Source organism: Pongo abelii, chromosome 5, assembly GCF_028885655.2.
Source record: "Pongo abelii isolate AG06213 chromosome 5, NHGRI_mPonAbe1-v2.0_pri, whole genome shotgun sequence".
Classification (NCBI taxonomy): domain Eukaryota; kingdom Metazoa; phylum Chordata; class Mammalia; order Primates; family Hominidae; genus Pongo; species Pongo abelii.
Genome location: NC_071990.2, coordinates 161,950,945 through 161,977,430, shown reverse-complemented (window position 1 = coordinate 161,977,430; position 26,486 = coordinate 161,950,945). Strand labels below are relative to the sequence as shown.

Sequence of the window (26,486 nt, the reverse complement as noted above, 5' to 3'; positions counted from 1 at the left end):
CCAAGATGGAGTCACTCTGGTTCAAACACCTTTGACAACTTCATGTTTCTCTAAGTACTATTTAACAAATAGTACTTTATTGACCCTTATTCCTGCCTGACACCTTCCTGCAGGAAAGATAAAGGATTATAACTACATTTCAATATTTAAAGTAAACTCAAAGACAATTCCAATTTTATTCTTGAAAGTAATTTCATATTCTTCCCTCACCAACCTTTAGTATGAGTAGCTAGTGGAAAGAAAACCTAATAGTTTTTCATTTTAACTTCTTTCCCTTTCTTTTCCACACAATAATGGTGTGCTAATTGTGGTCTTGAAATAGCCATAAAATGATAATCAAAGAAGACTGAAAGTCAACACATTGGAAAATCCTAGCTGAAAGAGCACTGGAAAAATCAATAAGGATTATTCTGGTTAACTAGGCCTGTCTTCGCAAATATAAAATGCCAAATGAAAGGTAATTTTATTTATCAGTTGTATTCATCATGATTCACTCACTTCAGAGATTCAAATGCCAGCTGAATGTGTTTCTTGTTTGCATTACTTGCAATACAATAACCAAGTGAATCTTGGGAGGCTTGGAGAGATTTTGAGAGGTTAATTATTTAATAGGCACTTCCACTGTACATACCATGAGCCAGGCACTATTCTAAGCCTTTGACAATATTAATTCATTTCAGCCTCATAACAAGCCTGTCTCCGTTACCAGAAAGGGGTCCCAATCCAGACCCCAAGAGAGGGTTCTTGGATCTCACACAGGAAGGAATTCAGGGTGAGTTCATAGAGTGATGTGAAAGCAAGTTTATTAAGAAAGTAAAGGAATAAAGAATGGCTGCTCCATAGGCAGGGCAGCCCTGAGGGCTGCTTGTTGCCCATTTTTATGGTTATTTCTTAATTATATGCTAAACAAAGGGTAGATTATTTATGAGTTTCCCATTTTTAGACCATATAGGGTAACTTCCTGATGTTGCCATGGCATTTGTAAACTCTCATGGCACTGGTGGGAGTGTAGCAGTGAGGACAAACAGTGGTCACTCTCATTGCCATCTTGGTTTTGGTGGGTTGTAGCCAGCTTCTGTATTGCAGACTGTTTGATCAGCAAGGTCTTTATGACTTGTATCTTGTGCCAACTTCCTATCTCATCCTGTGACTTAGAATGCCTAACTGTCTAGGAATGCAGCCCTGTAAGTCTCAGACTTATTTTACCCAGCCCCTCTTCAAGATAAATTTGCTCTGGTTCAAACACCCCTGAGATTTCCCCATTCCCTTTTGTAAGAGAACTCTTCATCTTAATGGTTGCAGAGAAACAAAGATCCATCTTCTGTAACTTTTTCATTCTGATTAAGGGTGATGATATTTCTGATTAACTATTAGGGTCTGTTGTATTCAGGGTAGAGAGGAGTTCAGTCAGAAAGCATCAGTATGGTGAGGGCCATTCATAACTCTGAGTTCTGACAAAAAGTGATATCTGAAAGATTAATAAGAGTTTAATTTAAGAAAACATTTGGTAAGCTTATCCTACACAACCCTTTGTGTATGCCTACACAAAGAGTACAACAGCAATATATTCCACAACAGTAAAGAAAAATAAGCAAAATTATCCCAAGCAAACTAAATTAGAAGGCTTTCCATGAACCTGACAGTTGTTGAAACCATGCTGATATGGGGTCACTACCTGATTCCAATGTGCCCAGAATTAGAATATAGATCCAGATTTTTATATTACTCATACCTCTTGTTTCTTCTGAGCTGCAGGAATCATTGGTTGGAATGAGCAGGGTCAGTCTAAAGTGCAGGAAAAAAAGCTTAAAACAACTGATGAGACTAGAATATAATAACAGGTATACCATTGTTCTTGAAACATAATTTTTCTCTCTCCAGTTTCCCATTTTTACTAAAGACAAATCATGGTAGGACTGATTTGCTTTATTGTACTTGGCCTGATTATTTGTATAAAGTGCAGCAAAAATAATTATTTTTCACATAGGCTTTTTAAATTGGCTTTGACAAAACTTTGTTCCGTAAAAGGAATCTCAGATAAGATTTTTTTTTCAAAGCCAAGCCCAGCCATGGGTTTGTACCCTCTAATACCAATAAGTTGAGTAAATTCCTCTCCTCTTGAGGTCCCCAGATAACTCGGGCTCCTGGGTCTGTCAGAAAGTGACGTTGTTTACTTACCACAGGTCAGGAACCCTGTACAGGGACTATGTAGACAAGGTATGATGTCAGTTTTCCCAGGGGGCTTTTATTGGCTCTACCAGTTAAGTTGGATTTCTTAAAGGAAAGCACAACATTCCAGTCAAAGCCTTGGTAAAAATAACCAGTTTCTTCAACTGTGTCCTGTTGCAAAAGAAAACAGATTCTTATTGCACTTATGCAAATAGCTATATTGCCATAAGTTAAGAGTACTCACAAATAATTTTCAAATTCTGGAGAAATCAGATAGAGAGAAACAAATGTACTCCAAAGTTTTTCACAGGAATATACTTGACTTAATTGCTAAAAGCTGTAAATATTAATAGCTCAAAAGAAAACTTTCCTTGACTCTGAAAAACAAAACAAAGGATCAGCAATGTTTTAAGCAAAAAGTTAAAAAAGATTACTTTGGTCTTTTATTAGTTCAGTCCATGCAGTTAACTCCTGCTTTGTTTGATATACATGAACATTTCACCTCCCCATGAGAGTCCTGAAAGTATTTTCCTCTATTCTAATGTCACAGTCTCCAAAGTTATCAGAAACCTGCATTCGAGAATACCTGTTAAAGTCCTATAGTTGATTATAAAACCACCTTTTGAAGAGGATCAACACAAGACAACAATTGTCTGTGGATGGTCAAGTCTTAGGGCAGCCACAGTCAAAAACACAATTGACAAAGAAATATGTTACTTCTGTGGCACACATTAATTTAACATAGCAATTACAATTATTACTGATAATGTACACTAAGTCCTATCAGAATTATAGGAGTTTCACATAATTTTGGAACACATACCATTAATATATTTATACGAATAGAGCCCAAAGACAGCCAAACACCATTTTATATTTGACAATGCTTCCTGTATGATTTTTATACTACATAAGTCAAATTTCACTTTTACATTAGTGTACTATTAATGTTAAACCTTCATAGACATATCTACCCAATTTTAATGTTTGACCATAAGGTAGGATTCTCATAAACCTTTTATAACTCTTTACAAACTTTTTATTAAAGAGCGGGTCAGTGCTCTAAGAAAAACCTATTGTGCTTTTATTCTAATGTTCAATTTATGGAAAAACTGAATGATACCCCTTTAACTTTAGCCAGTATATTCACACAAAGAATTTCTTTTACATGATTAATTTTTCACAAATCTTCCACAACTTGTTGAAACCTTCAGCTTTATCTTATTTAACTTTAAATAATCCTTTAACCCTTTAATCTAGGCAGAAAAAGCCATATTTCTATGACTTCTTATAATCTTTTACCAAAAATACGTTTCACTTTTTTTACACACCTAGCATGTACAACTGTTTTTATTTCCCAAAGATTACTTAAGTCACATGAACTAAAAAGCATTACACTTTTTACTTTTCTGCCAAGAATATTTGACTTAAGCTCTTATTATTTTTAAACCTATTAATCAAAACTCTTTCATATCATACACACAGCGCATATAAATTCACAGACAGAAGAAGAGTCAGTACTTGTAAGATTTTTCATTTTCTACTCTAAGTTTCTCTTCAAAGTATGCAGCTTCTAGGGTCTATTAAGCAGGCACAGCTGAAAAGCAAAAACAGACTCCCCGAAATTAAGGGTCTCATTTTTATACCATATCCTCTATCCCAAAAAGAGGAAATCAGTCCATTTCCTATAAGAATCTTATCTCTCAGTGAGGAATGGGGACATTTTCATAACTTCTAGGTGGCCAAGAGTATGCTTTTCTGATGTAAACTTGCAAAGAGCTAAGGATCTCCCCATAACTGCTATTAGCTATCCCCAAAACTATATTTCCTACTCAGTCACACATCAAAGCTCTCTCATAATGTGTAATAATTTCTGATACCCTCCAAGTCAAAAACATCAGATAATGCAATTAAAACAGAACAGAGCCTTAGATTTTGAGAGGGATCTATCCATTTTAATTCCTCAGGTTTTATGAGGAAAACAGGTTTTTCCAAAAGAGGGTCTGTGACATCTCCTTTGTTTTTCCCAAGGAGTTCCAGGCTGTTTGTTGAACAAACTGACTTTTAACCGTAGCACTCAAATCCTTTTAAATATCTTACTACCCGACTTTAGCCATGCCAAACAGCCAATATTTTTGTGCTCAGAGAAAGGAAAGTTCAAGATGGTTCGTGGAGAGGAAGAGAATTAACCAGTGGTAAAGGTTATACAGATTTTAAACCAGAAAGGATTCATTCCATAAGCCAGGATTGAACCCTGGGCCACCATTGTAAAATGATGAAGCCTTAGCTATTGAGCTACAGCATTGGCTGGTTTCCATTGTTCTTTCCAGAAGGATTTTAGAGCAGCCAATTCTGAGCTTGCAAAGGCTTTTAACTGTTCAAGACAATTTTTAGGGATAAGTATGACATGAACCCCCAAATTCCTATCTGTTGGATGGTGGAAACCAAGAGAAAGAACTGCCATGTGGTTACAAGTTCAAGCTCCCAAGGACATTTTTCAACATGTGGTCTCTGGGCACAAAGAAAGAGCAGACAGTTACCCTGAGTAACAGAAAAAACAGAAAAGAGAAAGGAGAGAAAGGGAGAAAAGCATTGCCTGGTGGGGTGGCAGGGGCAGCTCCTCCTGTGGCAGGGGGGGAATGACAGGTGCTCAGGGAGGCCAGAGAAAGACCCACCCATTACAGCAATACTGTTCAGGTGACCACTTGTCGGTAGGGAAGGGATCTTTTCCAGCAGTCCTATCAGCTCTTAAGTGTCCCTCCTAGGAAGAAATAACTTTCACTTGTGTCCATGTGAAAAGCCCACCAAACAGGCTTTGTGTGAGTAACAAGGCTGTTTATTTCACCTGGGTGCAGGCAGGCTGAGTCCAAAAAGAGAGTCAGCGAAGGGAGTTAGGGTGGGGCCGTTTTATAGGATTTGGGTAGGTAAAGGAAAATTACAGTCAAAGGGGATAGTTCTCTGGCAGGAGGGGGTGGGGGAGCTTTTGAGCCAGGGTGAGCCAGGAGAAGGAATTTCACAAGGTAATGTCATCAGTTAAGGCAGGAACAGGCCATTTGCACTTCTTTTGTGATTCTTCAGCCATTTCAGGCTGTCTGGATGTATACATGCAGGTCACAGGGGATATGATGGCTTAGCTTGGGCTCAGAGGCCTGACATTCCTGTCTCCTTATATTAATAAGAAAAATAACAAAAAATGAAATATTGGTAAAGTGTTGGGGTGGTGAACATTTTTGGGGGTGGTATGGAGAGATGATGGGCGATGTTTCTCAGGGCTGGTTTGAGTGGAATTAGGGGCAGTGTGGGAACCTAGAGTAGGAGAGATTAAGCTGAAGGAAGATTTTGTGGTAAGGTTGTTAGAAGGAGCATTTGTCATATAGAATGATTGGTGATGGCCTGGATGCAGTTTTGTATGAATTGAGAAACTAAACAGAAGACACAAGGTCCAAATAAAAGAAGGAGAAAAATAAGTATTAAAGGACTAAGAATTGAGAGGAACCAGGACATCCAATTAGAGAGTGTCCAAGGGGGTTCAGTGTAATTACTTGTTTGGTTGGTGAGTTTTTGGGCTCTATTCTTGACCGAGTCCTTTTTTAAAGTTGGAGGCTGAGCTTGGTGAGGTGCGTTTTTAAAAGACCATTAGTCCGTTTTACCTTTCCTGAAGATTGAGGACGATAAGGGATATGAAGGTTCCACTGAGTACTAAGAGCCTGAGAAACTGCTTGGGTGATTTAACTAATAAAGGCTGTTCTGTTATCAGACTGTATAGAGGTGGGAAGGCCAAAATGAGGAATTATGTCTGACAGAAGGGAAGAAATGACCGCAGTGGCCTTCTCAGACCCTGTGGGAAAGGCCTCTACCCATCCAGTGAAAATGTCTACCCAGACCAAGAGGTATTTTAGTTTCCTGACTCGGGGCATGTGAGTAAAGTTAATTTGCCAGTCCTGGGCAGGGGCAAATCCCCAAGCTTGATGTGTAGAGAAGGGAGAGGGCCTGAGAAATTCCTGAGGAGTAGTAGAATAGCAGATGGAACACTGAGAAATGATTTCCTTAAGGGTAGATTTCCAGGATGGAAAGGAAATGAGACGTTCTAAGAGGCGGGCTAGTGGCTTGTAACCTACATGGAAGAGACTATGAAATGACAACAGAATAGAATGGGCCTGTGAGGCTGGAAGGAGATCCTTGGTCCAAGAACCATTTGCCTTGTGTGAGAAAAGATTGATAGGTGGAAGTTTCAGTGGGGGAGTAGGTGGGAGTGGCCAGATGAGAAGGAGAAAAACTGCCGTGAGGGATAGAAGTTGGAATGCTAGCTGCTTTTTTAGCTACCTTATCAGCATAAGCATTGTCCTGAGCTATGGGATCTGATGCCTTTTGATGGCTGCTTTTTTAGCTACCTTATGAGCATAAGCATTGTCCTGAGCGATGGGGTCTGGTGTCTTTTGATGGCCTTTGCAGTGAATGACTCCAGCTTCCTTTGGAAGTAAAGCAGCTTTGAGAAGCGTTTTTTTTTAAAGAGGCATTAATGATGGAGGACCCTTGCATAGTGAGGAAATTTCTTTCTGCCCATATGGTGGTGCAGGATATGGAAGGCATATTTAGATTCAGTATTAATATTGATTTGTAGTCCCTTTGCAAGAGTGAGGGCCCAAGTTAAGGCAATGAGTTCAGCTTGCTGAGAGATAGTGGAGGGGCAGAGCAGTAGCCTCAATGATAGATGTGGAAGATACTGTAGCATAGCCTGCCTTTGCTGGTGTGTGGCGATTAAGCCTGGTGGAACTGCCATTAATAAACCAAGTGGGATCAGAGTGAGGAATGGGAAAGAAGGAAATATGGGGAAATGGTGTGAATGTCAGGTGGATCAGAGAGATACAGTCATGGGGGTCAGGTGTGGTATCGGGAATAATGTGGGAGGCCGGATTGAAGTCCAGGCCGGGAACAATGGTAATTGTGGGAGACTCAACTAAGAGTGAGTACAGCTGAAGGAGACAGGTGAGAGGAAGTTATGAGAACTGTAGAGAGTGAGTTGAGCATAGTTTGTGATTTTGAGGGCCTCTAAGAGCATTAATGCAGTAGTAGCCGCCACACACAGACATGAGGGCTAGGCTAACATAGTAAAGTCAAGTTGTTTGGATAAAAGGGCTACAGGGCATGGTCCTGGTCCTTGTATAAGAGTTCCGACCGCAAAGCCCTGCACTTCAGCTGTATGTAATGAAAAGGGAGTGATGAGTTACGGAGAGCCAGTGTAGGAGCAGCTTTTAGGGCTGTTTTTTAAGGAATGGAAAGGGGAGTAGAGAAAGGATTTAGGATTTATGGGGTCAGCTAGGTTTATCTAGAACAGAATAATGGGTTGTGGGGGGAGGTATTAAGGAGAGGAGAGTAATGGGTTTGGCACCTCAGGGTGGATAGGCAAAACAACTTGGTTGATAAGGCACAGATCCTGAACTAACCTGTAAGGCTTGTCTGGCTTTAGGACAGGTAAAATGGGGGAATTGCAAGCAGAGTTTATAGGTTTTAGAAGCCCATGCTGTAGCAGGCGAGTGATAACAGGCTTTAATCCTTTTAAAGAGTGCTGCAGGATGAGATATTGGCGTTGAGCAGGGTAACGGTGATTAGATTTTAATGGGATAGTAATGTGCATGTGATAGGTTTCCAGGGAGGGAGTAGAGGTATTCCATATTTGTGGGTTAAGGTGGGGGGGATACAAAAGGAAGATGCAAAGGAGGCTTTGGGTTGGGAAGAAGGATGGCAATGAGATGTGGCTGTAGTCCAGGAATAGTCAGGGAAGCAGATAATTTGGTTAAAATGTCTTGGCTTAATAAGGGAACTGGGCAGGTGGGGATAACTGAAAAAAAAGTGCATGAAAGAATGTTGTCCAAGTTGGCACCAGAGTGGGGGAATTTTAAGGGGTTTTGAAGCCTGGCCGTCAATACCTACAACAGTTATGGAGGCAAGGGAAATAGGCTCTTGGAAAGAAGGTAATGTGGAGTGGGTAGCCTCCATATTGATTAAGAAGGGGACGGACTTACCCTCCACCATAAGAGTTACCCAAAGCTCAGTGTCCGTGATGGTCCAGGGGGCTTCCAAGGTGATCAGTCAGCATCAGTCTTCAGCCACTAAGCTGAGCAGATATGGGGAGGAGTCAGTCAGAGAGCCTTGGGCTAGAGCTTTAGGGGCCCTAGGAGTGGCTGTGGGGCAAGTTGGACAGTCCGATTTCCAGTGGGGTCCTGCATAGATGGGACATGGCTTAGGAGGAATCCCAGGCTGTGGGCATTCCTTGGCCCAGTGGCCAGATTTCTGGCACTTGTAGCAAGCTCCTGGGGGAGGAGGTTCTGGAGGAACCCCTGGCAGCTGCAGTTGAGGTGTTTGGAGTTCTTGTGTGCTGGAGATGTGGCTGGGGTTTGTCTCACAATGGAGGCAAGGAATTGCAATTCAGAAATACATTGCTACTTGGCTGCCTCTATTATTGTACACCTTGAAGGTGAGGTTAATTAAGTCCTGTTGTGGGGTTTGAGGGCTGGAATTTAATTTTTGGAGCTTTATTCTAATGTCAGGAGCTGACTGGGTAATAAAATGCATATTTACAATGAGACAGCCTTCTGACCCTTCAGGGTCTAGGGCTGTAAAGAGTCTAAGCGTTGCTGCCAAAAGGGCCATGGACTGGGCTGGGTTTTTATATTTGATGAAAAAGAGCCTAAATGCTAACTGATTTGGGAGAGGCCAGATAAAGAAAAAGAAGCATTAACTTTGACTACGCCTTTAGCTCCAGCCACCTTTTTAAGAGGAAATTGCTGGGCAAGTGGGGGAGGGCTAGTTGCAGAACGAAACTGTAAGCTGGACCGGGTGTGAGGAGGGGAGGTGAAAAAAGGATTATAGGGTCAGGGAGTGGAGGTTGAGGAAGAATTGGGACCTAGCTCAGCCTGGCAAGGAGTAGCCTGGGGAGGAGGGGAGAGGTCAGATGGGTCTGTAGAAAAGGAAGATTGGAAAGACTCAGTGATGCTTGGGGTTGGGACTGAGGGGACAGGTGGGAGGGAAAGAAGCAAGATTTGGGATGAGTTGCATTGGGAACAGAGACTAGGGAGGGACCAATATGTAAAAGAATGCCTGGATGTCAGGCACCTCAGACCATTTGCCCATTTTATGACAAGAATTATCTAGATTTTGTAGGATGGAAAAATCAAAAGTGCCATTTTCTGGCTATTTGGAACCACTGTCGAGTTTGTATTGGGGTCAAGCAGTGTTGCAGAAGAAAATAAGATGCTTAGATTTTAGGTCAGGTGAGAGTTGAAGAGGTTTTAAGTTTTTGAGAACACAGGCTAAGGGAGAAGAAGGAGGAATGGAAGGTGGAAGGTTGCCCATAATGAAGGAGGCAAGCCCAGAGAAAAGAGACAGGAGAGACACAGGGAGAAGGAGTAGGGGGTGCTTGCCCCCCAGAAAAGTGGAAAAGGGGTGGGAGGTGCTTGTCCCCCAGGAAAGTGGAGAAGGGGTGGGTACATGGAGAGAAGGGGTTGGGTGAGCAGCCCTGGGCTGCAATGTGGGTGAGCAGCCAAAGCAGGCATCTCCACAATTGAATTGCCACGAAGGAATGTGGGTGAATGACCAAGGCAAGCATCCCCATGGTGATCAGACACCAATGAAATGTGGGTGAATAATCAGGCAGGCATCCCCACATGATTAAACACCAAGGGACGACTGTCTTCCCAAGTCCGTGACCAGTGCCGGAGTTTTGGGTCCACAGATAAAATGCATCATCTCTGTCTCTACCAGAAAAGGAAAGGAACTGAAATTAAGAGAAGGGAGAGACTGAAGTGTGGCACCAAGATTGAAAGGAGAAGGAGGTTGAGGGATAGTGAGAGAGGTTGGAGAAGAGTGTAAAGAGAGGCCGCTTACCGGATTTAAAATTGGTGAGATGTTCCTTGGGCTGGTTAGTCTGAGGACCAAAGGTCGTAGGTGGATCTTTCTCACAGAGCAAAGAGCAGGAGGACAGGGGATTGATCTCCCAAGAGAGGCCCCCCGATCCAAGTCACGGAACCAAATTTCACTGGTGTCCATGTGAAGAGACCACCAAACAGGCTTTCTGTGAGCAACAAGGCTGTTTATTTCACCTGGGTGCAGGTGGGCTGAGTCCAAAAAGAGAGTCAGTGAGGGGAGATAGGGGTGGGGACGTTTTATAGGATTTGGGTAGGTAATGGAAAATTACAGTCAAAGGGGGTTGTTCTCTGGTGGGCAGGGGCAGGGGACACAAGGTGCTCAGTAGGGGAGCTTTTGAGCCAGGATGAGCCAGGAGAAGGAATTTCACAAGGTAATGTCATCAGTTAAGTCAGGAACAGGCCATTTTCACTTCTTTTGTGATTCTTCAGTTACTTCAGGCCATCTGGATATATACGTGCAGGTCACAGGGGATATGATGGCTTAGCTTGGGCTCAGAGGCCTGACAATTACTACCCATGTTCCATTATCCTGTATATGCCTAATCCTGTCACCCATAGACATCAGCAGAGTGCAAGGGAAATTAATTCAAAGAAAATAGCCGTTAACATCCCATAGTGCCAAACTAGTTCTTAGCTGAGAGGGACTTTACTGAGAGGGACCTCTAATCCCCTCAGTCTTAGAAAGGACTCTAACCTTCCTAAGTTAGTCCTCAAACCCAAGTTCAGTCAAGTGTCTTTACCTTTTATTAAGAGGGACTTTTAACCCTCTCTGTCTTAGAAGAGACTCTAACTCCCCTAAATTGGGCCTCTAACCCAATCACGTCCTTTACCTGGGTACGCCAGCACTTACCCAAAGTTAATTAATCAGTGCTGCAGTCAGTTTCCTTTGGGCTGGTGGGGGGAGGTCTCCTCAGTATCCTCCCTTCAGGGTTCACCAGAAAGATGTTATTGGAAAGGGGTCCCGATCCAGACCCCAAGAAAGGGTTCTTGGATCTCACACAAGAAAGAATTCGGGGCAAGTCCATAGAGTAATGTGAAAGCAACTTTATTAAGGAAGTCAAGGAATAAAGAATGGCTACTCCACAGGCAGAGCAGCACTGAGGGCTCCTAGTTGCCCATTTTTATAGTTATTTCTTGATTATATGCTAAACAAAAGGTGGATTATTAATGAGTTTCCCCTTTTTTGACCATATAGGGTAACTTCCTGATGTTGCCATGGCATTTGTAAACTGTCATGGCACTGGTGGGAATGTAGCAATAAAGATGACCAGAGGTCCCTCTCATTGCCATCTTGGTTTTTAGTGGGTTATACCCGGCTTTACTGCAGCCTGTTTGACCAGCAATGTCTTTATGAGCTGTATCTTGTGCTGACCTCCTATCTCATCCTGTGACTTAGAGTGCCTAACTGTCTGGGAATGCAACCCTGTAAGTCTCAGCCTTATTTTACCCAGTCCCTGTTCAAGATAAAGTTGTTGTGTTTCAAACGCCTCTGACATGTCGAGGAAAAAAGCTAAATTCTGTAAAATATTTAAAGAGTTTATTCTGAGCCAAATATGAGTGACCATATTCTGACCAAATATGAGTGACTTGCCTGAGGCACAGTCTCAAGAGGTCCTGAGAACATGTATCCAAGGTAGTTGGATTACAGCTTGGTTTTATATGTATTAAGCAGACAAAAGACATCCATCAATACATGTGAGGTATCCATTGGTTTGGTCCAGAAAAGCAAGACAACACAAAGCAGGGGCTTCCAGGTCATAGGTGGATTCAAAGATTTTCTGATTGACAATTGCTTGAAAGAGTTAAGTTATTATCTGAAGATCTGGAATCAATAGAAAAGAGTGCCTGAGTTAAGATAAGTGGTTATGGAAACCAAGGCTCTTATTATGTAGATGAAGTCTCATAGGTGGTACCCTTTGAGACAATCAATGGCAAATGTTTCCTATACAGACCTTTAAAAGGTGCTAGACTCTCAGTTAATCTCTTCAGGATTGGGAGGGTCTGGAAAGGGAAAGATCTAGTTATGTTAACAGAGATTCTTTACAGATGCAAATTCTCTCCACAAAAGATGGCTTTGCCAGGCCATTTCAAAATAGGGCAAAGAAATATATTTTGGGGTAAAATATTTTAATTTTTTTTGTCATGTGGTATTATTCTATGGTCAGCTTGGAATTTGCTATCTCATTGCTACAAAGAATCTGTTGTGTCAGTCTTAAGGTATGTTTTAATGTTAACACTGGTGAGTTGTGCTTGAACTCCAAAAGGGAGAGGGTATAATGAGATATGTCTGACTCTCACCCCTTTCCATCAGGGCTTGAATGGGGAGGGGTGGGGGTGAAAAACCTTGAAGTTTTTCAGTTCAATTCAATCAGTTGGGGATCTCCGAATTTTATTTTTGGTTTACATTTGTGAGGTGGTATTGTTAAAGAAAAACTTCTGCTGAATTAAATTTACAAGAGTTTAATTAAGCAAAGAATGATTTGAGAATCAGGCAGCCTCCTGAGCCAGAGTAGGCTCAGAGATTCCAATACAACCACACGGTGAAAGATTTATGGACAGAAAAAGGAAAGCCACGTACACAAATCGGAAGTGAGGTACAGAAATAATGGGATTGGTTACAGCTTGGTGTTTGCCTTATTTGAACATGGTTTGAACAGTTGGCTGCATTTGACTGGCTAAAACTTGGTGATTTTGTAACCACCCAAGGGGTTCACCTTGCTTGCTGCCTAGACAGAGTCAATTTCTTAAGACAGGGGAATTGCAATAGAGAATGAGTAATTCACACAGAGCCGGCTGTGTGGGAGACTGGAGTTTTATTATTACTCAAATCAGTCTCCTGGGCATTTGGGAAGCAAAGTTTTTAAGGATAACTTTGTGGGTGGGGGAAGCCAGTGAGCCGGCAGTGCTGATTGGTCAGGGATGAAATCATAGGGGGTCAAAGTTGTCTTCTTGCGCTGAGTCAGTTCTTGCTGGGGGCCACAAGATCAGATAAGCCAGTTTATCAATTTGGGTGGCGTCAGCTGATCCGTCGAGTGCAGGGTCTGCAAAATACCTCAAGCACTGATTTTAGCAGCAGTTTAGAAAGGGTCAGACTCTTGTAGACTCCAACTGTAGGACTCCTAAACCATAATTTCTTATGTTGTGGCTAGTGTTAGTCCTACAAAGGCAACCTAGTCCCCAGGTAACAAAGAGGTCTCCTTTGGCTGTTGTCATCTTTGTTTTAATCTATAAACTAAGTTTCTCCCAAAGTTAGTTCAGCCTATACCCAAGAATGACAAGAACAGCTTGGAGGTTAGAAGCAAGATGAAGTCGATTAAGTTAGATCTTTTTCACTGTCTCAGTCATAATTTTGCAAAGGTGGTTTTAACTGGCACAAGAGTAGGCTGTAGTGTCTTTACCGTTCCATCTAGGTTATAGTTCACAATGTATAGAGAAACCTTTAGGCCAAACTTAAAATACGTAACGAGGCAGCTGTAGGCTAAACTTGACTTGACAGTACGTTATCCCAATTTATATAGGAATGTCTGGAGCATCAGAAAGATTACAGAACTTCCCAAGGCCTTGAGACCAGTATGTGAGGGGCCAGAGTTGGAGCCCAGGCCCTCAGAGCTTGGGATCTGTGCCCTGCAGCTTCTAATTCAGCCATTTTCCGAGGGAGTAAAAATAGAGACTGGCATGCAGTGTTTTGAGACCTCAAAACTAGTAAAGAACCCACATCCTATTTTCTGTATTCTATTATTGTGAAACACATATAAATACAACTTTAAAAGATCACAACTTTTATCAGAATCTGAAGAAACAAAAACATGTAAGTGTTTATTATTAAAGATTATAGCTAGAGACAAAGAAAAAAAGGAATAACGGGAATTTAATGAACACCTGAATTTAAACTAAAATCCTGGCTATACTTTTTAGTTCTCTTACATAGTAATAAATACATAATTCATTACTTTTATTTGCTAGAAATGATCCAAGTTTCTGACTTATTTTCCTTACTAAGTGATTTAAACTGGCAGGGTTATGGTCCTCCTTTTCATAGTTAATTTTTTGCAGAGTTATTTTCTAACTCCAAAGTATCTTAATATGGTGGCAATGTCCTCTACCCTAGAATAACCTTGACTCAAAATGTTAAGTATTTCATTTCCCTATTAGGAATAGTAATTCAATTGAGTTTGGAACTGGTATAATATTTATAATGGAAAATACAGCAGTCAGAGATGGCAAAGGAATCTGTAAATAAGTATAGAAAAACACCAAAAAAAGTTTTAAACAAAAATAAGGGAAACTCTAATTATAGACCTTCAGTTTTTCAGTTCTTAATGTGATATTCATCTGTTTGGCTTTCAGGCGTGCTTGGCTTGGTTGCTGGAGGTCTGGTGCTGTTGCTTCCAGAAACTAAAGGGAAGGCTTTGCCTGAGACCATCGAGGAAGCCGAAAATATGCAAAGGTAGGCAGTTGAAAGTTCTAAATGAATTGTTCTATAAAGGTTTTAAGACAACCCTGTAGCCATTTGGAAAGAATTAAATTGACTTCATACTTCACACCATACACTGAGATAAATTCAAACTAAATCAAAGACTTGAAAGCATTAAAAAAAATTAGTAAAATTACAAAGACACTATACGAGAATTTCTTTAAACTTTCACATGGAGAAGGTCTTTCTAAATATGACCCAAAAAATCCAGAATCCATAGAAGAAAGGTCAATATGTTTGCTTTCATAAAAATAAAATATTCTGCATTCAACAACTACCATAAGCTAAAAATAAAATTATAAACTTGAAGAAAACATTTACTACTCTACATCGGGCTACTTTTCCTAACAATTCCATAACAGCAACCACCCAATAGAAAAAAAAAATAGGCAACAGATTTGAGCAAATAATTCAATGAAAAGAAAATAAAAACAGCTCTTAAATATATGAAAATATGCTCAACTTCCTTCATAATAAGAGAAGTTCAAATTAACACTGCACTAATAACTACTTGGATTGTCAAAAATAAAATTACTTGGTAATACACTATGTTGGGGAAGAATGGGGAGAAATGCAGTCTCCCGTGTTGCTGGTAGGAGAGTTAGATGCCTCTATAATTGACAATGCAACAATAGTATAAAAATTACAAACATGAGCTGGGTGCAGTGGCTCGTGCTTCTAATCCCAGCACTTTGGGATGCCAAGGGGGGTGGATCACAAGGTCAGGAGATGGAGATCATCCTGGCTAACATGGTGAAACCCCGTCTCTACTGAAAAAAAAACACACAAAATATTAGCTGGATGTGGTGGTGCGCGCCTGTAATCCCAGCCACTGGGGAGGCCGAGGCAGGAGAATTGCTTGAACCTGGGAGGCAGAGGTTGCAGTGGGCTGAGATTGTGCCACTGCACTCCAGCCTGGGCGACAAAGCAAGACTCTGTCTCAAAAAAATAAAAATAAATTGAATAAAAATTATAAACATGTATATCCTTTAACCTAGTAATTCTACACCTCTAGAAGTTTACGTGTACAAAGTGATATATGTACAGGACTAGTCATTAAGGCAATTTTTTATAACAAGTGTTTGGAAACAACCTAAATGACCATGAATTAGAACACCAGTTAAATAAATGATATGCCATTCTGTAAAATTATACAGCCATTAAAAAGAATGAGGCCGCTTCACATACACTGACAAGGAAAGTTCTCCAAGATATATTGCTAATGGGGGAAAAAGCAAAACATAGAAATGTATATATTCTATCATTTGTGTAAAAATAGTGAAAGACATATATATAAATACTTGTATCTCTGGAAAAATGTACAAGAACCATAACACTGGTTGTCTGTGGAATTGAGTGACTGTGAGATACAGGTAGAAGGGAGACTTCAATGCTTCACTTTTTGTAATTTTGAATTTTGGACCATATGAACCCATTCAAACAGTACATTAAAAAAAATTCTAGATAAAGACAAACCTATCTGACACTCTCCCCACAAGTTTGTTTATACAGTATGTTTAGATATTTTTATTTATTTTCTTCTTACTCCACTTTTGGCTTGCTGATACCACAAACAACTGATTTTTATTCATTTTACCAAACCTTCATGTTTAACATTTTCAGTACTTGGGCAAAATGCTGGTAAATCACAGTGTTCTGAGGCTTTTCCTAGAACTTGAGTCTTAGAGTTGGAAGAGGCCTTTGAATCCGGCCAGAGGTCACACACTCGCAGCCTACAGACCACCAAGTTCTCCAGTGCTTTCTTTGGCCTACACAGTATTTTTTTAAAGTGGGAAATTCCACATAAACTGAATTTCCAGGATCTGTTTTAAAAAAGCAGAAGATTTGGTAACACTGAGAAGATATTTCCTCTTGTTGGCAATTTGTAGGAGCTGAATGATGGCTTGGCTTTCTCAAAGGCACGCCCTCTGTAGGAGGCCACAGTCCCCACTGTTTCCTATTGTCTTTCGTACATTGTATGATCTGCCTGGTGCATGCAGACATTTGAGTTGGAGACCTTTCATCTAAACCAACCACCTCCAACCCCGTACCCCTCTCCCCATGCAACTTCCCACACACATGGGCACCTCCCGTCAAAGACAGTCTAAATCCTGTTTACTGTTGTATCGCTGGAACTCAGCACGGTGCCAGGCATACACAGAGCAGGAGCTTACCAATTATTTGTGGAATAAATGCTGAAGTTCTTTCTACAGCATCCCTAATTGAAGTTTCTTTCTCTAGCCAGCGCCAGTGCCAGGCAGGCAGTAATATGTGTGGTGAAGAGCAAGACCTGTAGAGCCTGAGCCCTGCCATCACATTTTCCATGTGTGTGGCTTTATTGCCTTAATGCCTCAGAGCCTCAGTTTCCTCATCTGTAAATGGGGACAACAGTACCTACTCACTGGATTAAAGAAGAAAATATGTGTAAAGTGCCTGACACTAATTAAGTGTCAATTGGTTCCTAATTAAATTGTTATGGTTCCTAAGGGCATTAAACCTGTCCTAGTTACAAATATAACCTGTGAACTTATACCTAATACCTTATCTCACTTCTTAAGCCTGTTTTCCTTTCTGTAAAATGAGGATAACAATAGCTAACATTTACTAAGTGCTCTCACCCAGTGCTTTCCAATTGACACTCACCAAGTGTCAATAAAGTGCCTGACGCTAATTAATTAACGTCTACAAGCCACTGCTATTATTCATAGAAGCTTTTGTAGCTGTTCTATAAAACAGGAAAATATGTGCCTAGACTATTTATTGGAAATCAAATTTAAAATACATTCCGAGTTGTTGTTGTAAGATGGAGAAGTGTGGCTCAGCGACACACACATACGTATGCTTGTCAGAGTTGTTCATTTTCATCAGTCTGGTTCAAAGCAGGCTAAAGAGATATTTCAAAAGACCATTCCTGTTGTTATTTTATATTCTTTCCATTTATGTGATCTACAAATACTCCTATGAAGATTTGCACTGTTCTTGTTTCTGTATTACATAACCCAGTTCACCACACACTGAGAGATATGTGTAAGACTTGGAGAACTGCAGAAGAGCAGGAGTGGTGAGGGCTGAGACAGAGCCAGAGAACAGTGCGCCTACAGAGGGAGGGGTGGGAGGTGTGGCCTGCAGGAGGCAGGGATGTCTGGGAGCAGGAGGGCAGACCACAGCTGGTACTGAAAACTGACTCCAAGAACAGTGTCACATGTGCTGAGGAGAGCCAGCAGAAACAGGGCAGGGCAAGAGTCCCTCCCTCACCAACCAAGTCATTTGGTTCCTAAGGGCACTAAACCTGTCATAGTTACAAATATAGCCTGTATGGACTTATACCCTATTCTTTATCTCACTTCTCACTTTTTTTGTCTCTCTATTTTTGAGACAGGGACTCCCACCAGTTACACTGGCTGGAGTGCAGTGGCTCAATCTCAGCTCATTGCAGCCTCAACCTCCTGGGCTCAGGTCATTCTCCCACCTCAGCTCCCCAAGTAGCTATGACTGCAGGCATGTGCCACCATGCCCAGCTAATTTTTTGTATTTTTTTACTAGAGACAGGTTTCACCATGTTGCCCAGGGTGGTCTTGAACTGTAGAGCTCAAGTTATCCGCCCACCTTGGTCTCCCAAATTGCTGGGATTACAGGTGAGCCACCATGCCCTGCCCTTTATCTCACTTCTTAAGCTGGTTTTCCTTGCTGTAAAATGAGGATAACAATAGCTAACCTTTACTAAGAGCTCTACCCAGTGCTTTCCATGCCCTTCCCATGCACCTTCTTTTATTGCACTTCATTTTAATGTGTTTTGCAGGTATTGCATTTTTTAACAGATTGAAGGTATACAGCAACCTTACATTAAGCAAGTTTATTTGCAGCATTTTTCCAACAGTGAGTGCTCACTTCATGTCACTGTGGCATGTTTTGGTAATTCTCACAATATTTCAAACTTTTCCATTATTATCAGATCTGTGATGGTGATGTGCAATCAGTAATCTTTGATACTACTATTGTAATTGTTTTAGGGCACCACAAACCATGTCTGTGTAAAACAGCAAACTTAATTGATAAATGTGTGTGATCTGACTGTTCCACACACTGAGCGTTCCCCCATCTCTCTCCCTCCCCTTGGGCCTTCCTATTGCCCAAGACACAACCATATTGAAATTAGGCCAATTAATAGCTCTACAATGCCCTCTAGGTGTTAAATGAAAGGAAGAGTTGCAAGTCTCAACTTTAAAGCAAAAGGCAGAAATGATTAAGCTCAATGAGGAAGTCACGTTGAAAGCCAGCATAAGCCAAAAAGCGAGGCCTCTTGCACCAGTTAGCCAAGTTGAGGATGCACAGGAAAAGTTCTTGAAGGAAGTTTAAAAATGCTACTCCAGTGAACACACAAATGAGAAAATGAAACAGCCTTATTGATGATATGGAGAAAGCTTGACTGGTCTGGATAGAAGATCAAACCAGTCAGCTGGGTGCAGTGGCTCACACCTGTAATCCCAGCACTTTGGGAGGCCGAGGTGGGTGGATCACGAGGTCAGGAGATCAAGACCATCCTGGCTAACACAGTGAAACCCCGTCTCTACTAAAAATACAAAAAATTAGCCAAGCTTGGTGGTGGGCACCTGTAGTCCCAGCTACTTCGGAGGCTGAGACCGGAGAATGGCATGAACCCTGGAGGCAGAGCTTGCAGTGAGCCGAGATAGGCCACTGCAGTACCGCCTGGGTGAAAGAGCAAGACTCCGTCTCAAAAAAAAAAAGATCAAACCAGTCACAACATTCCCTTAAGCCAAAGCCTAATCCAGAGCAAGGCCCTAACTCTCTTAAATTATATGAAGGCTGAGACAGGTGAAGAAGTAGCGGAAGAAAAATTCGAAGTTAGTAAGTTTGGTTCATAAGGCTTAAGGAAAGAAGCCATCTCCATAACATGAAAATGCAAGGTGAAGCAGCAAGTGCTGATGTAGAAGCTGCAGCAAGTTATCCAGATCTAACAAAGATCACTGATAAATGTGGTCACACTAAACAACAGATTTGCAATATAGACACAACAGCCTTCTATTGGAAGAAGATGCCATTTAGGACTTTCATGAAGAGAGAGGAAAAAATCAACATCTGGTTTCAAAGCTCAAAGGACAGGTTGACTCTCTTGTGAAGGGTGAATGCAGCTGGTGACTAGAAGGTGAAGCCAGTGTTCATTTACCATTAAAACCCTAGGGTCCCTAAGAATTATGCTAAATCTACTCTGCTTGTGCTCATGGAATAGCAAAGCCTGTGTACAGATAACAGTACATCTGTTTACAGCATGGTTTATTGAATATTTTAAGCCTACTGTTTAGACCTACTGCTTAGAAAAGAAGATTGCTTTCAAAAGATTACTGCTCATTGATAATACATACACCTGGTCACCCAAGAGCTCTGATGGAGATGTACCTTAAGATTAATGTTGTTTTAATGCCTGCTAACACAACATCCATTCTGCAGCCCATGGATCAAGGAGTAGTTTTGACATTCAGGTATTATTATTTAAGAAATATACTTTATAAGGCTATAGCTACCGTAGATGGTAATTCCTCTGATTGTTCTAGGCAAAGTACATTGAAAAACCTTCTGGAAAGCTTTCACCATTGTAGATGCCACTAAGAACATTTGTGAATCGTTAGAGGAGGTCTAAATATGAACGTTAATGGGAGTTTTGAAGAAGTTGATTACAGCCCTCATGGATAACTTCGAAGAGCTCAAGACTTCAGCATAAAAAGTGTCTGCAGATACGATAGAAATAGCAAGAGAAGTAGAATTAGAAGTAGAGCCTGAAGATGTGACTGAATTGCTTCAACCTCATGATAAAACTTGAACAGATGAGGAGTTGCTTCTTACAGATGAGCTTAGAAAGTGGTTTCTTGAGATGGAATCTACTCCTGGTGGAGATCCTGTGAACATCATTGAAATGACAACAAAGGATTTAGAATATTACATAAACTTAGTTGACAAAACAGCATCAGGGTTTGAGAGGACTGACTCCAATTTTTAAATAAGCTCTACTGTGGGTAAAATGCTATGAAATAGCATTGCATGCTATAGAGAAATCTTTCATGAAGGGAAGAGTCAATCAACATTGAAAACTTCATATTGTTGTTTTAAGAAGTTTTAACAGCCACTTCAACCTTCAGCAACCACTGTCTTGATCAGTCAGCAGCCATCAACGTAGAGGCAAGAGCTTCCACCAGCAAGATTACCACTAATTGAAGGTTCAGATGATTGTTAGCATTTTTAAAAAATAAAGTATTTTTAAATTACATTGTTTTCTTAGACATAATATTGCACATTTAATAGACTACAGTATAGTGTAACCATAACTTTTATATGAACTGGGAAACCAACAAAAATGTATGACTCACTTTATGGTAAAATTTACTTTATTGTGGTAGTCTGGAACTGAATACCCAATATCTCTGAGGTATGCCTGTATTCCCTCATTGAATCCTTGCAGCAACCCTATGAAATAGGCATTATTATTATTGACCCCACTGACAACTGGAAAAAAAAACAGGCCAGAGAAAGTAAAGGACTTGCTCAAAACCACACAGCCAATAAGCAACAAAGCCAAAGTTTCAATCCTGGCAGCTAGATTTTGTGGACCATGAACTTGTCTCACCATCAGAGGGTTGGGCTCATGAATGGGACAATGCAATGAAGCACCCATCACAGTGCTTGGTATTTAGTTAGGAGTCACTCACCAGTGGCTGATGTTGCTGCTGCTGCTGCTGTTGTTGCTGCTGCTATTGTCATTTTTATTGTTGCTGTTGTTGCTATTGCTGTTGTTATTGTTACTGCTGCTATTGTTTTTGCTGTTGCTATTACTGTTGTTATTGCTATTGTACTTATTTCTACTGTTCTTACTGTTGCTGCTGCTGTTATAATTATTGCTGCTGTTGCTACTGATGCTACTGTTGTTGCTACTGTTGTTGCTGCTGTTGTTGCTGATGTTGCTGCTGCTGTTGTTACTGCTGGTGTTCCTACTGCTGTTGTTGCTGCTGCTATTGCTTCTGTTGCTATTGCTGTGGCTATTGTTGCTGCTGTTGCTGTTGTTGACTGTGATGCTGTTGCTATTGTTGCCAATGCTTCCATTGTTATTGCTGCTGCTATTGTTGCTACTACTGTTACTGCTGCTGTTACTGTTGTTGCCTCTGTTAGTGTTGTGGCTGCTGCTATTGCTGCTACTGTTACTGTTGCTGCTGTTACTATTGCTGTTGTTGTTTTTGTCACTGCTGTTGCTGCTGTTGTTGCTTTTGTTATTGCTGCAGCTACTGTTGTTGCTGCTTTGTTGCTGTTGCTGATGGTTTTGCTGTGGTTGTTGTTTTTGTTGCTGCTGTTGCTGTTCACTTTTGTTATTGTTACAGCTACTGTTGTTGCTGCTCTTGCTGCTGCTGCTGTTGTTGATGTTGTTGCTGCTTCTGCTATTGCTGTTGCTGTTTTTGCTGACATTGCTATTGTTGCTGCTGTTATAATTATTGCTGCTGCTGTTGTTGCTGCTGTTGCTTTTGTTATTGTTGCAGCTACTTTTGTTGCTCCTCTTGTTGTTGTTGCTGCTATTGCTGCTGTTGTTGCTTTTGTTATTGTTGCTGCTGCTACTGTTGCTGACATTGCTGTTGCTGCTGCAGTTGTTGCTGCTACTGCTATTGTTGCTGTTTTATTATTGCTGTTGTTGACTATGATGCTGTTGCTGTTACTGCTGCTGCTGTTGCTGAAATTGTTGCTGTTGTTGTTAATGCTGTTGTCATTGCTACTACTATGGCTGCTGCTGCTGTTGTTGCCACTATTGCTACTGCAGCTGCTGTTGTTGCTACTGCTGATGTTGCTGCTACTGTTACTGTTGTGGTTGCTGCTACTATTGCTGCTATTGTTGCTTCTGTTGTTGTTGCTGCTTCTGTTGTTATTGCCATTGTTGATTATGATGTTGTTGCTATTGCTGTCACTGCTGCTACTGTTGCTGACACTGTTGTTGCTGCTACTGTTGCTGATGTTGTCACTGCTGCTATTGTTAATGCTGTTGCTGCTGCTGCTGCTGTTGCTGTTATGATTGCTTCTGCTATTGCTGTTCTTATTGTTGCTTTTATTGTTCTTGCTGCTCTTACTGCTGTTGTTGCTGGTATTGCTGCTATTGTTGTAATTATTGCTGCTGCTGCTGCTGCTGCTGTTATTACTGCTATTTCTGTTGCTACTGCTGCTGTTGCTGTTGCTGTGGCTATTGTTGCTGTTGTTAATTGTGATGCTATTGCTGTTGCTGATGTTTCTGTTGCTGTTGCTGTTGCTGTTGCTGATACTGTTGCTATTGTTGCTTTTGTTATTGTTGCTGTTGTTGCTGCTGCTGCTACTGTTACTATTGCTGCTGCCGCTATTATTGTTGCTGCTGCTGTTGCTGTTGTTACTGCTGCTATTGTTGCTGTTGTTGTTGCTGATGCTGCTACTGCTGCTATTGCTGTTGCTGATACTGTTGCTATTGTTGCTTTTGTTATTGCTGCTGCTGCTGCTGCTACTGTTGCTATTGCTGTTGCTGATACTGTTGCTATTGTTGCTTTTGTTATTGTTGCTGTTGCTGCTGCTATTATTGTTGCTGCTGTTGTTGCTGTTGTTACTGCTGCTATTGTTGCTGTTGTTGCTGATGCTGCTACTGCTGCTATTGCTGTTGCTGATACTGTTGCTATTGTTGCTTTTGTTATTGTTGCTGTTGTTGCTGCTGCTACTGTTGCTGTTGCTGCTGCTGCTATTATTGTTGCTGCTGCTGTTGCTGTTGTTACTGCTGCTATTGTTGCTGTTGTTGTTGCTGATGCTGCTACTGCTGCTATTGCTGTTGCTGATACTGTTGCTATTGATGCTTTTGTTATTGTTGCTGTTGTTGCTGCTACTACTGCTGCTGGTGTTGCTGCTACTGTTGTTGCTACTATGGTAATGATTGCTGCTGCTGCTGCTGTTGCTGCTATTACTACTGCTACTTCTGTTGCTGCTGCTGCTGCTGTTATTGCTGCGACTTCTGTTGTTGCTACTGCTGCTTTTGCTATTTCTGTGGCTATTGTTGCTGCTGTTGTTGCTCTTAATTGTGATGCTGTTGATTCTGTTGCTATTGTTGCTGCTATTGCTACAATTGTTACTGCTGTTGTTGCTATTGTTGCTTTTGTTGTTACTGTTTCTGTTGCTTTTGTTATTGTTGCTGCTGCTGTTGCTGTTGCTGCTGCTGCTGATGCTGTTACTGTTACTATTGCTATTACTGATACTATTGTTGCTGCTGCTGTTGCTCATGTTGCTATTGTTACTATTGCTGTTACTACTGAGGCTGCTATTGTTGCTATTGCTGTTGCTGCTGATGGTATTACTGTTGCCATATCTGTTGCTGCTACTGTTACTGTTGCCGTTGCTATTACTATTGTCGCTGCTGTTGCTTTTGTTGTTGTTACTGCTGCTGTTATTGCTGATGCTTCTACTGTTGCTATTGCAGTTGCTGCTGTTATTACTGTTGTTGCTGCTGTTGCTACTATTGCTGCTACTGTTGCTGCTGTTGTTGCTTTTGTTGTTCCTCCTGCTGCTTCTATTGCTGCTATTTCTATGGTTGTTGTTTCTGCTGCTGTAGTTGTTGTTATTGTTGTTGGCAGAGAGACCAGAGGAGCTCAACTGACTTGATTGTACTTCTCCATCTGGAGTTTTAGAGAATTCCAAAACCATAGGGTGATTTGGGTAAGCTTCTGCCATCCCTGGTCTCAGATTGGATTGGTCCAGAAAATGAGACAAGACTAACCAACTCCAGGTGGGGGAAATTCTGTGAGATGCTGGGTGGCTGGGAGCAGCCCACACCTGATTCAATATTGCTATAAATAGGAATAGGTCCAAAGGGCATGGCTTGGAACAACAAAATGAAGAAAGCAGCATTTCTACAATGAATATCAGCAATGTCCTGGCATTCACAAAGACAAGATGATTGAGAAAACTTGCAATTTGAACAAATGTTTCAATTGCATTCTTCATTTATCAAGCTGTTGAAAAGTAAATACACTTTGAAAAAATAATTTTTCAAATTCTATTTGCATAACTAATAACAATGTCTAGATTTTGCAATCTTCATCATTAACTGATATAAGATTAAGTTTAGACTTTACCCACATTCTCTATTACAGAGAAAGGTGAACACCCTAAAAAGGGAACTTATTTAGGCCAGTTCCAATTCAATAAGATAATTTTAGGAACAACTCTCTCGACATGAGTTAACAAGTTCCGTCCATTTTGTTTGTGAGAACCACCACTCAGAACACATTGCAAGACTAATCCTGAACAAAGTTTACAATTATTTGTTGTTCCTCTCATTTATTACCCACTTTGTTTTGGTTTTCAGCCTCCTCATAATTTCTTTCTCCCCTCTCCATTTTTATTTCTTATTGCAGACCAAGAAAAAACAAAGAAAAGATGATTTACCTCCAAGTTCAGAAACTAGACATTCCATTGAACTAAGAAGAGAGACCGTTGCTGCTGTCATGACCTAGCTTTGATGGCAGCAAGACCAAAAGTAGAAATCCCTGCACTCATCACAAAGCCCATACAACTCACCCAAACTTACCCCTGAGCCCTATCAACCTAGGTCTACAGCCAGTGGAGTCTATTGGACACTGTGGAAAAATACCTATGGGGCCAGATCCTGCCAAGTTCTTCCAGCTCACTTTATTCTCAGCATTCCTAGGACATTGCACATTCGTTTTCTGGAGGGTTTTTTTTCCATCTTTGTATTTTTTTAAATTTGATTCTTTTCTCTGCAATGCCATCTAACCAGAATACATAGGGGAACTGTGGGCCAGGGAAACAAAATAGAAAAAAGTGTGAAAAACAGTAAAGTTGGGAGAGGAGCATCTACTTTCTTAAAGAAATAAAACACCCAAAACAATATAAAGTTGTCCGGAATGTATGTCAAGAACTTTAGATATGCCTTTCAGTAACATAGGTGAAGACATTTTTTTAAATACATCGATTATTATCTAGGTTAGACTTAAAGTGAATCTCAAATAAAATAATCAGGAATACAACTTAAGTAATCATGAAGTCCTTCCATATTTAGACTAGGTAAGCATGAATGTGTATTTTCTACAAAAGACCTTGAGAAGAGTTCAATAAAAAATGTTAGCATTATAAAACCATTGATGATCATTTTTTAGTCTGGTAAAAATGTCTCAAAATTTGTGGATTTTAAAATACATGTTAATATTTTATAAAAGTAATATTATAAATACATTTTAAAAGCTAAATATCATAAGGCTTATAATGAAAACAAAATTTCCTTGCCTTATTTCACCTCTACTAATTTCTCAGAGAAAATTTTCAACTATTTTAGGTGAATTTTCCCCCTGAGATTCATCTCCATATGTATAAATAACTTCTTTATATTGATATTTCTTGATTTTTCAGTTTAAATATTATCTATTTACTTTTTAATATAAAAGATACAAATGTAACTCTCTTCATCTCTCCCTTCATCCCAACACACAGCTTTTCTGTTCCCTTTAAACTTTGTCACATTTTTATTAAATCAAATACTGAACTTTCATGTCATTATGGCTATTAACACTGAGTCATTTCGTGTACTATGATTATGCTTCCTTTCTTTTACAGTATCTTGCTTTTCCTAAACACTGGTTTTTATTGTTTTGTTTTCTACATATTCATCATTAATTTTCCTCCAAGCTGTCTGATAGAATAACAGCTCTCCCCTCAATGTATTCAAATACATCACACATTGGTTTCTCTTCTTTTCTTTTGTTTTGAGAGACCTCCCACATGGAGCCCCCAGCCCTCCTGCTCCACTTTCGCCTGGTGGATCTCTAGGTATGCAGCAGAGCTGTTGCCCTGGGCTCTCTTTCCCCACCTTCCTGAGTGTTCCTTTTGTTTCTTGTCTCCTAGAT

The 26,486-nt window shown here is 40.7% G+C and overlaps 1 protein-coding gene across 1 annotated transcript in view; it reads left to right on the top strand.

Annotated features, from left to right (window-relative positions):
* SLC22A2 (solute carrier family 22 member 2) overlaps positions 1-26,136 on the top strand; it is a gene marked incomplete at its 5' end in the record, with an annotated part of 46,367 nt that extends 20,231 nt beyond the window's left edge. Inside the window, 2 exon segments of the mRNA NM_001133295.1 lie at positions 14,442-14,541; positions 24,981-26,136. Of these exon segments, the coding sequence (NP_001126767.1) occupies positions 14,442-14,541; positions 24,981-25,047 (167 nt within the window). The 3' untranslated portion in view covers positions 25,048-26,136.
* Between the last annotated feature and the right edge of the window lie 350 nt (positions 26,137-26,486).